At 32.1% G+C, this 19,468-nt stretch overlaps 1 protein-coding gene across 1 annotated transcript in view; it reads left to right on the top strand.

Annotated features, from left to right (window-relative positions):
- The first annotated feature begins 2,209 nt into the window (after positions 1-2,209).
- LOC118182112 (ras-related and estrogen-regulated growth inhibitor-like protein A) overlaps positions 2,210-19,468 on the top strand; it is a 246,321-nt gene continuing 229,062 nt past the window's right edge. Inside the window, exon 1 of the mRNA XM_035351403.2 lies at positions 2,210-2,361. Within this exon, the coding sequence (XP_035207294.1) occupies positions 2,295-2,361 (67 nt within the window). The 5' untranslated portion in view covers positions 2,210-2,294. The remainder of the gene's footprint in view (positions 2,362-19,468) is intronic.

Here is a 19,468-nt window from a genome sequence, read left to right on the forward strand (position 1 = left end):
AATTTCCCTTTTCTAATTTTCTCAGATTATATTTTTCATGAAAAACTGCCAGTGCAACTTCAAAGAAATTAATCAAATAATGGGATTTAATAGTCGAATAATGGAATAATACATAAATTTAAAATTCTGTTAGCTGCTATACGTAGGATTAATTTTCTACTCATTTTCAGTGTTTGAGTGCTTAAGTTTCTTTCTTGCTTTTTTTTAGGAAAAAAGTATTAATTAATACGAAAATATAAGATAAAGCGATAAAAATATTCCTCATTTCTTCTTGAGCTCACGAATTATTAAGGGAATATACATTTACAGCTTTTAATGCCTGAAAAACACGTGACTGCGATGTTATCGTCATGCCATGATTTCTAGGTGTATTATTTTTTACCACGATATTTTTAAGATGATGTTTTTTGAATCACTTTATTTCCGTAAACTATGTTTTCTGCCATGATTTATTTAACTGTCATGTTTTTCCTTGCTTTCTTTTCTCCAACGATGTTTTTTGTACGATGTTTTCGCCTTGCTTTGTTTTATCCTTGACATTTTCTTCCGCTCTGTTTTTTCCACTATGTTTTCACCTGTAACCAGTTTTGATAGTGAGTGGCCTATTCTCTTCATTTCTTACGCCTGCCTGCCTTATGTATAATTCCCATTCACGGCAACACTCTGCTATTCCAGTATGAAAGGAAAACTAATTCATTTGACTTATTATATATGCGATAAACTTTCTCTAAGACAATCACTTACAGTTCTGGTGAGTTTTCTTTTCTCCAGAAGTGTAATATAACAGAAATGAAACTTACTACTGATGTTTATTTATGCTCTTAAAAATATCTGTACCTTTCAAAATCCTTCACGGCAGGTGGTCCTCCGGAGAGTTAACTTTATTTAATATTAGGCAAAATGCTACCATGGATTAAGGCGTTAACAGAAAATCTCTGTATATACTTTGAGGGAGATTGCCCAAGATTTCTTTTCGACAAGAAGCAGAAATATTCAGCGACATTCTGCCAGAAGTACACGCCTGGAGTCAATAATTAGCTATAAATAAATAAAATAGCTATAAAGTCATCTAATGAACAATGTTAATAAACTATGAGAGAAAAATTTAAATAATCGAACTAAATTCAAAACTAATAACAGCAGTTTTGCTTGTCTGCGTGGGTGAATAATGAGAGAAATGAAAGAATTGTGTGATATTTCTAGAAAATGAAAGGATTTAAACTTAACGGACAAAAACTAGATTGGAATTAAAACAATTAAGTGATGTAAATCTATATTGCTATGAATGACGAAAGCTTCAACGAAGTCTGTTTCGTCAACTGAAGAAGCTTTTACGATAATTTTAAAACGTTTAAATTTAAAAGAATGTTTAAAAGATCAACAATTGTAAACAATGGAAGAATTTATAATTTTTAATTTAAACTTTAATAGCGTCAATGTTACTTACATTCAGTCAAAAAATAAATAAATAAATAAATAAATATTTTTGGTCGGTTGTGATACTTTTATATTAAATGTTAATAAGTTTAGTTATTGTTCAAATCTAAAACACGGCCTTCAAGGAATGAGAATAATTTTTATTAAAAGAAAGAAAATCTAGAATCCATGTTGTTTTGAAGTTAAAAGAAAGAAAAAATAAAACTGAAACCAAATCTTTATTTTTTCCCTTGAAGTTGAATTTTGCCTAGCTTTAAGAGTGGATGTACTTCTTTTCCATGTATCATTTACATCTATGTTTCTTTTTTACGCCATTATGTAGAAGACCTTTTAATTTATATAATGTATTCCAAACCACTTCGCAATGGATGATAAAAATCTGATAAATACTAACAAGTGCAATATCTGCATATCAAGAGTCCACAAACAATGCATAACATCCCAGATCCATCTACATTATGAAGAAAAGAAGAGAAAGTTAAAAGCAGTTGGCAAAATATCAAAAAAACAAACAAAATAAACCGAAACAGGATTAAAAAAAGCAACGGTCCATAACCGTGAGGGTCAACAAGGAAGCAAACTGACCAAACGATCTGCACGAATCTGCTGCCCGATGCATTTCGCGAACCCCATCTCTTGCTCTTCTGAACGGGTTTTCTATCCGTACAACTGATGGCACTCGGCTCGTAGAACAAAATGGGCAAACTTAAGCTCGGCAGGGGTGCATCAACCTGAAAGGAGAAGAAGAGGGTGAGGGTGAGGGAGAGGGGGGAGGGAAGACAAACGAGTAAAGAAGTCACCTGTTGCTCAGGAGCGGTCTTCAGTTCGTTGCACGCCGCCGTTTCGCAGAGAAGAGGATGACCAATCTCAACGGGTCCAGGCTTAAGGTTCTCGTCATGGGTGCCAGAGGCGTCGGAAAGTCAGGTCAGTTAGAAGCTTTTGACCTTCCCTAAGGGGTGTTAAAAGGTGGTGGGGTCTGATGATCGATAAAGAAATACAAAAATTCATCAGGGATATGTCTCTGAGAAAGCGGCGATCGACTTCCTTCATGCGAGCTCGGTGGTTTGTTTACAACTAAGACTTCTGGTCCACGTGCTTGCTCTCCGAAGCCGCTCCTTCCCAACTGTTCAGCCTTGAATTTCTGACCTTCGACGGGACAGCTTCTGTAAGAGCAATTTATCAAATTATTCAAAGAAGCGTTTTCATCAGTAAATTCAGTTGATCTGTGTGGTTTTTAATTTTTGGCAATTTTTTTTCGATAGGAATCGTTTATTGGCTTCTAATGTGGAATACACGTGTGGAATACTTTCAAATGGGAGAATTTTAAAGTGTATATATTCAAGGAAAATGTGAATTAGTTAAATTCTCTTTCATATATGAATACCCTCTCACATATTTTTGCAATATTTAGTGGGAGGCGGGGAATCGAGCGTCAGCGTCAGCATAAATTTAAATAAATGGCAAGTTTTTTTTTTCAATTGTATTGATCCGAAGAAAAAGAGAAAAAAAATTATTAATTTTGTAGAATTCGATAGCAAAATAGTTGAAATTTATATTTTATTCAATATTATAAGTAGTCAGTGAACGCATAGTTAAAAGTTATAAATCCTTTTCCGTCCCTTTTTAAATTTATTGTTTGTTGATTGTATTTCCACAGCAATTTTCGACACTGGTGTTTATTAATTGTGCAGAAGTCGTAATATTTCTGTAAATGGTTCTTAATAATTTTGCAAAATCACATCATGCTAAGCCTTGCTTTAAAAAATAAATATGCTGAAAGGCGATACAAAAGTAAATGTTAAAAGTCAGTGTTAATGGGATTTGATATGGCTTTTCAAACTGCATGTGTGTTTGTCATGTATGTTCAGTCTTATATTCAAATGGGCTTTAGAGACATTTTAAAGAGCTAAAATAAATGCATGCTTAATTAAAAAATTATATCAGAGAAGTAATAAGAATAAAATAAATTTTTACTTTTTTAAACTAACTACATTGCTACATTTTTCAAATGCTCATGCCTTGTTGTAATGTATTAATATCTTGAATCTTATATATTATCTGCTGGAACACCTTTTAGATTTTCCGCTATAGGATACAACCACAAATAAATTTGTAAAAAAAAAGGGAGGGAATTCATGCTCCAACGTTGACACCATCAAATAAAAAATTGTTTTCATCTCTTAAAATTATGTGCTTTTTTTTTTCAGAGTAGATATCTATCTCTACATATAATAAAAGAAAGCGTCTATCTGGGTGTGTGTATCTTACGTTAGTGCTGTGCGTAAGCTAATAAACCCAGGGCTACGAAATTTGGCACGTAGGTGCATCTAGACAAGAGCCAGTGCACATTGAAGCGATTTTTTTTTTCAAAATTCAAATCAATTTTTTTAAAATTTTATCTTCTTTGATGAAATTGCATCATTTCGAATAGTTTCATTCTTTTAGAAATGTGGTTTTGGCAACAGTTATTCATTCCATGCTTTGTGTACTGGACAGCTGACTGTTGAAAATCAGCACTGTTGCCACTTGAAAAAATGAAGGCGATAATTCTGCGCAGTTTTTAAATTTAATGTTTCTCTCGGATACTAGACGTTTGTTGGTCTTTTTACTTCCTTGTACGAAGTAAAAAGGAAGTATTGTAATCATGAAAAGTTTCAGGCAACATATTTCAACGAAAATATCCATTTTGACCGCTATCGAATGCAATTTAACGATGCTTTTACGTGATATCTGTAAGTAAGGACAGAATAAAAGACTCTTTTCCTCTAAAAAAATTATAAAACTGCTTTAAAATTAATTCTGAAGAGAATTTTTCTTGGCGTCTGTACGAACGTATGTACGTACGTGCGTGCGTACGTATCTCGCATAACGCAAAAACGAGTAGCCTCAGAAAGTTGAAATTTTGTATATAGAACTGCTATAACATGTAGATGTGCACCTCGTATTTTGGTTGCAATCGGCCGCACCAAACGTATATAAATATATATTTATATATATACCCAGTCTGTTACCCGGCTCAGTGATCTCAGTTTCTTTACTCTTATATGTTTGTAAATTGTATATTTTTTGCTTTAAAAATGATTGAATTATGTTGTTTTTATCTTCCGGTTAAGGTTTTTATGCCTTTCGTAATTCTGGAAGCAATATTTGTACAATTATCAACAATTTAAAAGCTGTTTAAGTGCGGTTAAGTTTTAAATAACATGGGGATATATTTGTTTACATTTGAAACAGTAGAATTGTAGATTTGTTGCCAATCTAGAGAGACTAAGCTTCGCAACACACACACAAAAAAAAAAAAAAAAAAAAAAAAAAAAAAAAAAAAACCTTCATTTATTATTGCGAATTAAATCATGCTTAATCCTTTCTGGAATTTTTTCGAGGAAATAAGTGTTTAAGATTTACTTCGTAATTTTTAATGCAGATATTTTGAGTTTTTATGTATTTTTGCCTTGTCGCGAAGTGAGAACTGAATTAGTTGAATGAGAAATAATAAATCGTCTGTGAAAAACTGTTTCTTTTCTGTTTTGTTTGCTGAAGTTCTTTCATACATCGTTTTAGCTTTATTATAGTATTTGAATAGAACATGTGGCGACGATAATTCTTCAAATGATATAAATTTTGTGCATTCAGAGTGTCGTTATAGTAAACAAATATAGTGAATTTTAAAGAGTGCATTTATTCTATTGTGGTTTATGCGCTGTCGACGAAGTAGATTTAATTCAATCCAATCAATTTAAATGAAATTCAAGAAAGCAATGCGTATAATTTAATATTGCGTACAAGGAAGTCATGTGGTGTATACACATCAGATTTATTTTTATTTTTTTTGTTTTGTTTTCGATAAAGTTGTTCTACACTGTAAAATTCTGGGCAGTTTTTAAATCTAATGTTTGGTGTTTCCTTTAGGCATTTTTCCAGTACATTTAAAAGCCACAACGCGGCTAGTTTTCAATAAAAGAAGTTTTCAGAGTGTGCTATTCACCTGTTTTGAAGGGAAGCGTTATTCAAATAACTAACCAAAGAGGCATTATATTTCTTAGATTTAGAAAATTTTACTGCGATCGTGTGGCAAAAGTATTTTTTAAGGTGTTATCGCTTTCTCCTACATGAGTTCTTATGATGTAAATGATAGAAAATCCAGCCAATAATTGTAAGATCCGTGTTTTCAATCCTGAATAGAACATAGATAACTTTTTATATTTTCTGGCTTCGAAAAACTATTAAATTATTGTTTATGTTTTGTTACTAGAAATATCAAATATTTGGCGTTTTCTTACAACAAGAAATTTTCTCTCTCTTTTTTTGTGTTTAAGTTACTTGACTGTGTTTCAAATATAGTATTAATTAACTGAATTTCAAACTTGTTTATTCATAAGAAAAGCTTAAGTCTTTATTTTTAGTTGAACGTATTAAGTTGATTAAAAAAATAAAGCAGTTTTTTACAGGATTGAAAAGACTTATATGATCCCCTGCCTATTATTTAAAATTGTGATAAAGATGATGCTGAAGAATAAGCAACTTTCAAATTATGCTAACTTTCGATGTTACTTTGTTTTTGCTGTTACAGGTTTTTATCATTAGCGTGGAGTTTAGTTGATTCGCTCCTGAGAGAGTTGCAATAAAATATGTATATGAGTATTATTTAGCTCTTTTGCTCTAGGGAGACCCTTGAAACATATTTCACGTTTCAGGCGTATTTAATAAAAATAACTCAGCTGTAGTACATTAATTTGTTCAGTAAATAGCAGCTATAGTTCAGGGTGATCACTAGTTTTTTTCAGTACAGAATAACTATAACTTCCTTATTAAAAAACGCTATAGCTATAGTTGAAGAAAGTGTTTCCTAAGAGTGTGTTCCACAGAAAAAGTGTTCCACAGAGAGTAGTCATTTATTCAAAAAGTTGCAGTTTTATTTCAGGAATATTCATTATTATTGTCTGCGGAATAACATTTTTAATGGACTTAGTAATTTGTAATTACAGTTCAAGAGCAATCAACCGTGTTCTCCAACTGTAGAGACTAATTTACTGTATACAATTTAATGTTACTTCTTAATCTTTGATGTTTCTTTGATTCCTTTTTTTTACACCAGAGCTTCAAATATCCGGACTAACTCAGACCACAATCCGGATATTAATAAAATCCATATAATTGTCTTTTTAAGTACGTTGAAGGGATATTTCTAATTTATTTTTATTTTCACGAAACTTACAAAGGGTATTTATACACTTTTTTAGAAGGATTTCGGGGCCGTTTAATTGATGTTTAAAATCTGAAGAGTATTTTCTAAATATTCGACCTAATTGTCTTTTTCTTCGGACTATAAGTCCGCATACTGAGTTTCACGAAAGAAGGGCTTTCACGAAAGAAAGTTTCCTGGGGTATTGATTTCCCTTGCTCTTCCACAAATTTTCGCGGTCCATCAATCATGATGGGTTGACGCTTAGAAAGAGATCTTTTCGAGAGATCATAGATACCATAATTTATAGGTTAAAAGTTAGGAGTCTTCGCAGGAATACATTGAAACGTTATGTATGCAATACCTGTATCAGTCTTCATTTCTTCAAGGAATGTAGTGGTACATTTCGAAGCATTGCATAGTCTTGAAGCTTCATTCTTTGAAAGTTACTGGGTTAAAAAAATGGAATTTCTTCTGTAAATATCGGATTTAAAACTTTGTCTTGATAATCCGGTAAGTTGATTTTAATATTTTTTCCCACTCTTTTTATTTTAAAGTTCCCATAACTTGTTCATAACTTGTTTACATGCGACGTTTTGAAAGAAGACATTTCAGAGTAGCAGACGGTATTTCTTATTTCAAATGAAAAACTGCTGAAAAATATTTTTATTCTAAAATATTCGCTTTTTTAATTCTTTACCGAAAGCGGTCTAAAAATGTGTAAACGCCCTCTGTATTTTTTTTTTTTTGATAAAATTAAGCAGTAAAATTATTATTTATCTTGTTTAAAGACGTCTTTCCTATTTATGCTAATTAAAATGAAGCTATGAAATTACTTTTTATTGGTACAGAATTCCAAAAATTAGAAACAGAATCTAGTTTTTTATTTTTACTCTATTTAAATTAAATAAAACAGTTGTTTCTTATTTTGATGAAATAAAGCGCATAACCCTTTTCTGCTCAAATAAAATGAAAATAAGGTATAATATTTCTGGAAATTTGTTTCAGAAAACGACATCGAGATACCTTCTTCTGTCATTGATGCTACAATTTGAGTTTTTTTACATCAATATCCACGCAAGCGTTGAATTCCTCACGAATCATGTTTGCTGGAGACGTTTTTATGTATTTAACTTCCTTGATTTTATCATTTATTAAAACGCTAACATGTCTAAAACAATTCTTTATTATATTTTTGAGAAGCGGTTCTAAGACTTAAATGTCGTCTGAAATTAAAATCAAGATTCTTAGCTACTTGATTTCTTACTCGGCTACATGTCTCTGTTATTTGAGAATTTTTATGGCATTCGCCGATTTTATCTTTTAGTTGCCATTGATTTTACGATTAATTTTTGATTATGTTTTGGATTATTATTTTTAGTTTAAAATTTCCTTCCTTTAACATTAAAAGAATTGTTCATCGCAATAAGTATGCTTTCGTCTAAAAAAAACGGGCGAAACTTCGACAATTTAACAGCAGTGTCTGAATGATAACATTAACCACCATTACATTAAGAATTTTAAATATGAACACATGTTGTGACCAAGCAATGACTAATAGAATAGAATGAAAAATTCTTTTTCATTCATTGAAGTAATTTATCATGTAAAACATTTGTCCGTGTGGTTTATTGGTTACCTATTTGTCAACAATTTCTAGTCATGTTGTAAACATTTATATAAATTAATTTAGGAGCTTTTTAAGAATACGTACACCCGTACTAATCTTCTTAAATGAAAAAAAAAAAAAAAAAAAAAAAAAAAAAAAAAAGAGATAAAATGTACATAAACGAATGAATAAAAAAGTTAATTTTAGTAGAAAGAAAAACAAAAGATTCAGATGATGTTAATTTTAAATACCAAAAATTTAAATAACTGGAGTTTCACTGCATCCGGTTCATTACAATGAACACAAAATTAACGAAAAAGATCAAAATCACTTAAATAAAATTTAATTAGGCCTAAAGAGAAAAAAAGACTATTTAGATAATACCTTTAAAGGATATCAGCAAACCGGACAATCTTTTAAACACAATTAACGTTAACCAGCAAAAAGATTAAAAAATCGCATAAATAAATCCGCAAGAAACTCAACTGTACCAGGCCCCAAAAGAAAAGCAAACGATTGGGATAATATCAATACAATATCATTAATACAGCGAACATAGGTAGAAGAAACATAAGTTTTTCCTTGAATTTTAAGCTTGTTGTTTATGTTCTGAAAATAAGCTTACTACAGTTTTCTACAACACACAACAATCTGATGATTTTAAGCACGTAAAAGAGAAAAACTAAAAATAATTGTCCTTCGAATCTGTTTGGTGAAACGAATATTCAGTCATGCTTTCTTTCAAAGTAGCTTTCTTTTCGTTTTTCTAAATTCTTAAAACTATTAAAACCGCAGTGAGTTTCTATTCGTAAGAGGCTTAGCTCAAAAATAGGATTTAAATTTTCAACATATAGTTGTGCTGAAATATTTTTGTGCACTATAATATCCTTGGTAGAGACAGTCGTAAATATTTTAATGGTTTCTATTCATTCTGCGGAACTTAAAGTATTTTAAACTATTTTTCATACATTTCTTTAAACTGTCATTAGAATGCTTGAATTTTTGAAGAAGCTTGTAAACGGTTTTCATTATTTTCGCATTTTCAAATAAATGCTTTCTAACGATAAGCCATGAATTCAAAACATCCTACAAAATTTGTTAAATTACTTGTTTTATTATATATACATGTGATGTACCAACTTTTGTCCGGAATAAATAAATTGGCGAAGAATCATAGATTTAGTCGCAGCTTAAATTATCAGACGATAAGTTTAAAAAACAGGATCCATTTATTATTGGTCAGGAGAAATAGCAGTTACAAAATCAGATATCCGGAGTAAATAAAAACGAATTACTAATAATAGCTCCGCCTTTGGAAAGGCGGAGCTTCAAAGAAATGACGTCAGCCAATCCAGTTCGCTTTAAATATTTCCAGAACATTCTATAACTGTACGTGTAGAAAAGGCGGGAAAAACATCTTGACTACGGGGCTGTGGATTTAATTCCACGTCCTTTCAAATAAGAGACCGTCGCCATTAAAAATGAAAAACAACATACAGTTAGAATTTTAAGTGTATTCTTGACTATGGAATTTTATTATTACATACATATGTTACCCCTTAAGATATCGTTAAAATGTGTTTACCTTTTCACAGAATGATTTCTTTACTATCAGCGAATAACAGTCCTCTTTATAAACATCTGGCTCACAAACACAGATTTAAATTTCCCGCTTCTGGTGCATTACAAGCGAGAATATCCAATTATAAATGTCGATTCCTTCTCGACAGTAACGTTTAATACTGAACCTGCCTGCCTTGAAATATTATTAACATTAATATAATCAAGTTCTTTATAATTATTATTGTTCCAAATTATCTCGCATTATCATATAAGGGCACTCACAGCTAGCTTCAAGAGGAATTTTTGCAGCCTTCGCAGTTAGAGTTTCCTTTCGAATAGATTGATGCTATTTCTCACAGGCAGTACAGAGGATTAGATTAACCATTGTGCAGTATAAGCACGTGCTTAAGGCATTAAGGAAAGGGAATACCACAAAAGTATATAGGAAAGGGTACACCAAAAATTTCGTATTGCTATTTTTCCCATGGAATGTATACTAAACCTAAACTACCAGACAGAGCAGAAATGAAAGGGAAAAAATTCGAAACGTTTCAGATTTTTTTCCCTAGGGTGTGGGAGTTTTGTTTTAGGCGTTTTTACTTCCTTGTACGAAGTAAAAAGGAAGTATTGTAATCGCGAAAAGATTCAGGCAGCATATTTCAACGAAAATATCCATTTTCACCGCTATCGAATGCAATATAACGATGTTTTTGCGTGATATCTGTACGTAAGGACAGAATAAAATACTCGTTTCCTCCAAAAAAATTATAAAACTGCTTTAAAATGAAATCTGAAGAGAATTTTTCGTGGCGTCTGTACGAACGTATGTACGTACCTATCTCGCATAACTCCAAAACGAGTAGCCTCAGAACGTTGAAATTTTGTATATAGGACTGCTATAACATTTAGATGTGCACCTCATATTTTGGTTGCAATCGGCCGCACCAAACGTATATAAATATATTTTTATATATATCCACTCTGTTACCCGGCTCAGTTATCTCAGTTTCTTTGCTCTTATATGTTTGTAAAATGTACAGTTTTTGCTTTAAAAATGATTGAATTATGTTGTTCTTATCTTTCGGTTAAGGTCTTAAAGGCATAAGCCTTTAGTAAATCTGTATGCAATAATTTTAGAATTATCAACAATTTTAAAGTTCTTTAAGTGTCGCTAAGCGTAATAATTTTTTTGATGGCGTCCATTGCTTGTTTACATTTGAAACAGCAGGGTAGTGGATTTGTTGCCAATCTAGAGAAACTTAGCTTCGTAACAACAAAGATAACACCTTCATTTATTATTGCGAATTAAATCATGCTTAATCTTTTCTGGAACTTTTTCGAGGAAATAAGTGTTTAAGATTTACTTCGCAATTTTTAATACAGATATTTTCAGTTTTTATGTATTTTTGCCTTGTCGCGAAGTGAGAACTGAATTAATGGAATGAGAAATACTCAGTCGTCTGTGAAAAACTGTTTCTTTTTTGCTTTGATTGTTTAACTTTTTTTATACATCGTTCTAGCTTCATTATAGTATTTGAATAGAACATGTGGCAACGATTAGATAATTCTTTAAATGATATAAATTTTGTGCATTCTGAGTTATAATATGAATGAAATACTGTTAAGTGAACCTAGCGCCAGAGTGTCGCTATGGTAAACAAATAGAGTGAATTTTAAAGAATGCATTTATTCTATTGTGGTTTATACGTTGTCGGCGAAGTAGATTTAATTCAATCCAATAAGTTTAAATGAAATGCAAGAAAAATGCGTATAATTTATTATTCCGTACAAGGAAGTCATGTGGTGGACACATCAGATTTTTTTTCTAGTGTTACATATGTGAGAGCACCAAAATCGATATTTGTGAATCTAGTCTTAGTGCTTAGGGCATCTGGTCTTAATCCGGCCCATCCAGTACAGAAGCTTTTCACAGCACACGGTATGAGCTGTAGTTAATCTAACTCATTTTTAAACTCTCTACTATAAATGGCGAATCACTCACTATAAACTGCGTATCACTTTTTTAAATTGTTGCTACCAATTATCGTCCTCTATTATATTTAAAGAAATTAAATAATGAAGAATCTGCATGAATGTATGTATGTTTCTGGCACTGCGAAAAAACAACGGTATGTAGAGCCATCCAATTCTGAATAACGTACTCCTCTTCCTGAATATGGGGACCACGAAACACTGAATTTTAAATTTGTTTTATTATGTATTTCATATTTTGAAAAAATTTAATAAATTTTTTATTAACAAATTCAACGATTTGGAAGACTGTACAGAATAAAACATTTTTATCTCCAGTTCGCCAGACTGTCTATCGGAAATTCTAAAGCTGTGCTGTTTTTAAATAGTTTTAGCCTAAAGGGGCATTAGCCCAAATGCTTTCGAAGCGCTTTTTGAAACGTGTACGTGTCTATAAATGAAAAAAACGCCCCTCGGGTGTAATCTAATATCTCAAAGCTTTCAGATTTTTCATTTTTCATTTTTTTTCTTTTTTAAAAGTGTTTTTGAACTTCTGTGTGCATGAGCACGAATTACTAAAAGAATTCTTAAGTGAGAAAAATTAATTATATTTTTCCTGTATGTAAAGCTTCTATTGATTTTTTTAAAAGTAAATCTCAATTTAAAATATTTTTTGCACTATCGTGCTGTACCAGTATCCTAAAAAAAGTTAATGTGGACTCGACATGGCTTCCTTGTACAGCTTATTAAATTATACAAATATTTTGCTGCATTTCATTTAAACTGATTTATTCGAATTTCGTTAGACATATATACCTCATTCAATTAATTCAATTCTCACTTCGAGGCAAGGCCATTACAGAGTTGAAAACAGTTTAAAAAACGATTTTTACAACTAAAATTAGAGTTTCTACTCAAAATTAAGTAATTCGGCCAGAAAGCAGGAAAACAGATATTTTGGTGCAGAATACTGAAAGTTCACCTTTGGTTCCACTCGGCAAAAAGACGCTGAAGTTGGTGTAGAAGCTGACTTACCAACACTCACAATTTACCAACAGAATAAAAAACCTGAGCTCATCAAGCAGGGTAACACATATATATATTTAGTGCGACGGATTGGAACTAAAAAGAGAGGTGCACAACTACATGTTATGGCAGTCCCATATGCAAAATTTCAACGTTCTGATGTTACTCGAGTTATATGCGAGGTACATGCATATGTAGATGCAGACCTCACGGAAAAAAAGCCTTATGAATCCATTTTAAATCCATTTTACAATCCGTTTTGGGAAAAAGGTGTCCTGTATTCTGCCCATACGTGCCGATGTCATGCCAAAAACATCGTTCAAATGGATTCGAGAGCTGTCAAAATGGATATTTTCGCTGAAATATGACACCAGAAATTTTTCATGATTAGAATATTTTCTTTACTTCGCACAACATAAGTAAAAACTTTTCAGACTTAATCTAAATCCTAAAAACAGTTAAAGTTATTAATTATAACGTTCTGCTTCCATTAAGCTTAAAATTGCATCAATTAAGTTTATTTTGGAACTCCTACGTACATGAATTCCATTTTCTTCTTCACGCTTTTCAAAAGCAAATCTGAGTTAATTCTATTCTTCGAAACTATTATTTCCAATAAGAAAAAATAAACAGACAGAGGGTCTAGCACGTTATTTGAAATTTCATCACGTGCTAAGTTTGGATTGCATAGCAACTTTTTTTTCTTTTGTCTCCAAAAGAAACGGAAGTAAATTAATTCATTTCAAGATAAAAAATAATTACATTCATCCGTTCAAGTTAATTGAAACTATTTATTAGATGAGTGATAAAGTCCTTAGAACCACGTTGTTTCTTTCGTGCTTTTTTTACTTCCTTGTACGAAGTAAAGGAATTATTGCAATCGCGAAAAATTTCGAGTATCGCATTTTAACGAAAATATCCATTTCAACCGCTTTCGAAACCATTTAAAAGATGTTTCTGCGTGACATCTGTATGTACGGATAGAATAAAGGACTGTTCTCCCCAAAAAGGGATTGCAAAATGGATTCAGAAGAGATTTTTTTCCTTGACTTCTGTACGTACGTATGTAGATATCTCGCATAACTCAAGAACGAGTAGCCGTAGAATGTTGATTTTTGTATATGGGATTCCTATAACATATGGTTGTGCATCTCCCTTTTTCGTTGCAATTGGCTGCACCAACCATATATAAATATAAGTATGTATATTATATATATATATATATATAATAATAAAATTCAATAGTCAAAAATACACTTAAAATTCTAACTGTATGTTCTTTTCATTTTTTAATGGCAACGGTCTCTTATTTGAAAGTACGTGAAATTAAATTCACAGCCCCGTAGTCAAGTTGTTTTTCCCGCCTTTTCTACACGTACAGTTATAGAATGTTCTCGAGATATTTAAAGCGAACTGGAATGGCTGACGAGGCTGACGTCATTACTTGGAAGGTCCGCCTTTCCAGAGGCTATAAAAGGACTCGCAAAGGAATAGCGGGGTCTTTTCTTTAATGTAACGATGCAGTAAACTTAATACAAAAAGTTATTAGTAGTTCTTTTTTATTTACTCCGGAGATCTTAATTTTTGTAACTGCTATTTTCTCCTGAAATATAATAAATGGATCCTGTTTTTTAAACTTATCGTCTGATACTTTAAGCTACGACTACATCTATGATTCTTCACCAATCTATTTATTCCGGACAAAAGCTGGTACATTACATATATATATACACCCACTCTGTTAAATGGCTGGTTGAGCTCTTTTTTATTCTCATATGATGGTAAATTTTTCATTTTTTGCTTTAAAAGTGATTGAATTATGTGGTTTTTCTGTTCCGGTTAAGGTTTTTTATGCCTTTATTTAATCTGCATGCCTTTAGTTAATCCTCTTACAGAATTATCAACAATTTAAAAGTATAAGTGGTGAGTTAAGCCTAACGAAACACCATTTGTTTACATTTGAAACAGAATGGTGAATTAAGTCAGTTTCTGCATTTTCAATGTCTTTTTGCCGAGCGCGACCAAAAGTAAACTTTCAGTTTTCTGCACCAACATATCTGTCTTCGCGCCCGCTGGCCGAACTGCTTGTTTTTGCTTAGAAACTCTAATTTTAATTGTAAAAATTGTTTTTTTTAATTGCTTTACCTGTATTTTGTGTTTTATTTATTTTTATTTAGTATTATTTATTTATTTTGTATTTTACAATTTTTAATGAAGATGTTTTGAGTTTTTATGTATTTTACTTTGCCACGAAGTGAGAACTGAATTAATTGAAAGAGAAATGTATATCTAATGAAATTCGAAGAAATAAGTTTAAATGAAATGCAGGAAAAAATGTGTATAATTTAATAGGCCATGCAAGGAAGTCATGTAGTGACACCACCAGAATTTTTTAATGTCTCTTTGAGAAACATCCTTTATGAACAGTTTCTATACCTGCATTTAGCATTAAAAAAATTGCATTATGTCAATGCAAATAAAAAATAACCCATAAGTGTTATATTTAGAATATAATATTTTTCAAAATTATATTTGGATATTTTCATGCATTTTTTGGGGAATATTTGTAATATTCCTCACTATTTTGTCTATGATAAAATATCGAGGAACTTAGTGAATTGAGTAGCGAATTAGCGCTGAGTTCAAGTACTTACAACGTAGACCTCGGGAAGTGTTAAAATACTTTTTTGTTTATTCAAAGAAATAGTAACAGATGGCCCCTTCTCGTGCTTACAGGAAAGCCTTCACTCGGACTTTTAAATCAAAATAAGAAAATACTACCTTTACAATACGAAGTTATGCAGAAAGGAGGGAGAAAATACCTTACATAGTCCCCCTTTTAAAAAGCGACTGGGGATTAGGGGACTCAATCGCCAAATCATTGTGATGAAGAATTATCATCTACCACCCTTTAGTTCGGGCGCCATTGTAGATTTATTAGGTTTTTTGAATTGGGGAAACACGAAAACTGAGCCATGATTTTTTTGATGCAAGAGACAGAAAAATGAGCAATGCCCTCGCTGGGACTCGAACTTGGACCTCTCGAACACGCGCGCGCCGAGTGTGCTACCGCTACACCACGAAGGCATGCAGAAAGGAATGAGAAAATACGTACAAGGAAGTTACTCTTCTTTTATGTCAATTAATTTAAATCCAATTAGATCTTTATATAAAACCACCGGGTTGTTTATAATGATGGATTTGATATTTGATTTTCGCGTAAACATGTGTCATTGCTACCAGCCGCATAATAGCGAAAAAATCGTCCGATTTTCGAAAAATTATAAAAGTTCGATAAGCTAAAATAGATATTAAAAAAAAAAAACTTCTGTAGAAGGCAATTTTCTGATCTATCCGATGATATAAAGATCGAATTCAGTGATTATTAGCTCTTTAAGCGACAATATTTCGAGAAGGGGGATAAAAAAAGAAAATCTGAAAGGTTTCAGATTTTAAATGTCTCCTAAGAAGCGTTTTTTTTTTTTTTTTTTTTTTTTAAAGCATTTTGTGTGTTACCTTTATTTATTAAATATCATGTTCTTCGCACTTAAACCATTAAATTCAGCTCAAGAGCAATATCGCAAAATAATTTTAATTTGAGCATATCGTTAGAAATTCCGATACATAGTCTCGCGCGCTGGAAATAAAAATGTTTTATCTGTATAACGTTGCCATTGTTCGCTTTCCTTGAGTTTGTTAATGAAAAATTCGTTAAAGTTTTACAAAATATGAAATCGATAATAAAACAAATTCCAAATTTCAAATTTGGGCTTCCAGATGTCCATATTCGTAGTAGGATTACGTCATTCAAAATTGGACGGCTCTAGGTACCGATGCTTTATCACCAGGCTAGAAACATGCATACATTTATGCAGATTCCTCATTATTTAATTTCTTCAAATATAATACATATAATACAGGGCAATAATATTTGGTGGCAACAATTTGAAAAGGGAAACGGACATTCAGAGTGATTCGACTCAAAATCGCAAAACGAAAACAACAGTCCCTCAGGAACAAAGCCCCTTTGGTCTAAAAAATCACCCCCCCCCCGAAAAAAAAATCTCTTCAATTAAGAAGATTGTGGAAATTTGAAAAATTCATTATTGTTGAGCTCTTATCGCCTTTTAAGTTAAAATTTCAAGAAAATCTATTCAAAACTTATTTTTAGAATTTGAAGCAAGCGAAAAGACAAATAGAGAAATTACTTAAAAAATCATACATAAAAAAGAAAAACATTTAGGGAAAATTATTTTTGCAACGTCTTCTTTTCTACTATTAGAAAGTCCAATTATTAAACACAGGCAGACTGCATTATAGAAAATTGCTCAATGTTCTGATTTTTCAAGAGATGGGAAGAACTGTTGCCCTTTTAAGCAAATAATACGCACGCGCATTGAAGGGAGGGATGAATACTTAAGCGTTACTTAAAGAGTTCTCCAAATGGTTCAGGCCGAATGATCCCATTTCCGACATTAGGAGTTTCGAGTGATTATTTGCATAAAGTTCACGCAGACGAGAACCAGTTTAAAGAGATAAAAACAACAACAAACGGCCGCTCTTGGCAGCTTCTGAATATCAACCAGAAGACGATATGTGTGCTCACTTCTTATGATCATGCCCAGTTCGTGACTACATAACATCCGGGGTATCATATATTTGCTTCGCTCCAGCTTCGTTTAATTATAACTACAGAAAAAGCTTTCTGAGAAGACTTCCCACGATTACATGTAATTCTGGTCTTCTGTGGAAGTGGTCCTCTTATCGAAATGATGTCTAATGCAGACATTTACAGTAAAAGTGAACAATCTCGTGATGATCATATCCTTAGACGACCACACCCGAAAAATAAGAGTATTTCTGAGTATACAAGAGAACATAGGCGATGAACATCATCTCTCGAAGACGACCACCTTCACAGAAGGTGGAAATTATCTGAATCCGTGGATGGTCGTCTTAAAGAGGGTTCAGGGCATTTATATCCTCAGAAATACTGGTAAATTTCAGAGGTGGTATTCAGTGCCTATGTTTTCTTGTGTATTACAAGTGAACATAGGCATTAAACACCACCCCCCTAAGAAGACCACCTTTGAAATTGCCATTATTTCTGAGAGTGACACTTTTTACTGAGAGAGGATTCACCGTGTATGGAAAACGCTAAAATCTATAAAGTAATTTAATACTGAATTTCAGGGGTCATTTGTGCTTTTAATAGCTCTAAATAATTTAAAATTTGGCAAAATTTAACTTTATATTGTTAGAAGGAGTTGATGTAAAAATAAAATCTAACTTTTAAGAGCTTTAGTTGTCTTAGAGATATTTCATGGTATTTATTATGGTTCAACAAGTTAATAGAAAAATTTCCTGAAAGTGGCTCTTATCTCTGAGAACATAATTAAACAAAGATGCTTAAAATCTCTTACTTAAAATGAACACTTTTGCAGAAGAGAAACGTATTGGGAAACGTCGGTGATCGTCTTAGTAACCGAGTAAGTAGTGATCGTCTTAACTATAGTTTCTTTCCAGGACGAATCAGAAGACAGAAAGGATAAAGGATATTTAATAATGCACTCTTTTTATAAAACATCCCATATACAGTACAAAGTCATTAATCCGGACGTCCATAATCTGGAATGATCTGTAATCCGGACCTCAAAGCTACAAACTTTCTGCGCATAACGTTTACGCATACGTTTAATGTATAACGGACGATGTAAGCTAGGCTAAAATTATCTAATTATCTATTTCAGTTAATGTTGCAGATTGCGTTGCTTCTTAATCTTCTAATTGGATCTGGCTTATTATTTTTTTTGCAGACTGTTAGAGCAATTTTATAAAAAGTAAGCTTGAACTTTCGATTATGTCAAAAAGAGTTTCCGATTCTGGAGCTGCCAAAGGATCTACAAAGCAAAAGCATGTTTTGATGTCCATCAAACAAACAGTGGAATTGCTGCAAAAAAATGGATAAAGGCATATCCGTCTCAAAATTATGCGAGAAATATGGCATTGGATGACACAAGAAAAAAGAAAAAGGAACTTTTGAATTTTTTGTGGAAGCATCTTAAACAACTTACATTGAAAAAATGTTTAATAAAGTAAACAAATAAATATTAAGCTTTCTTTTTTGTAAATTTTGATACCCTTTAGATCATGATTGCTCTTTATTTCATAAATTACGGTTTCATATTTTAAATTTTATAATTTCTGCATGCCATCTTACCAGATTTAAATTGATGATCTATAATCCGGAAAAACTCCTAATACGGAATCGCCGAAGTCCCGACGAGTCCGGATTAAAAACTTTGTACTGTATATATTTTTGAATTTAGTGATATATATATAGTGAACCCTCTCTAAGACGACCATCCATCGTTCCAGATGATTTTGATATTCTCTAAAAATTGTCGCTTAAACAAATAATGTTCAAGTTGTGGGAGGGGAACTAAAAAAAATATTAAACGATTTCCATGAAGCGTGAAGTCATAGAAATATCAAGAAGAAAGCATATAAGCAAAGGCATGCTAAGAAAGCGGGAGATATCCCTTATATACTCCCCCTTTCAAAGGGCGACTTGGGTTTTAGGGAACACAGTCGCCAAATCCTGTTGAAGAATCATCATTCAACACATTTGACTGTAGAGACATTATGTAGTTTTCGAAAGCAGGAGAGATGAAAAATGA

Source organism: Stegodyphus dumicola, chromosome 5 (assembly GCF_044657685.1).
Source record: "Stegodyphus dumicola isolate Sdum_Otavi_A_Nest chromosome 5, ASM4465768v1".
Classification (NCBI taxonomy): Eukaryota; Metazoa; Arthropoda; class Arachnida; order Araneae; family Eresidae; genus Stegodyphus; species Stegodyphus dumicola.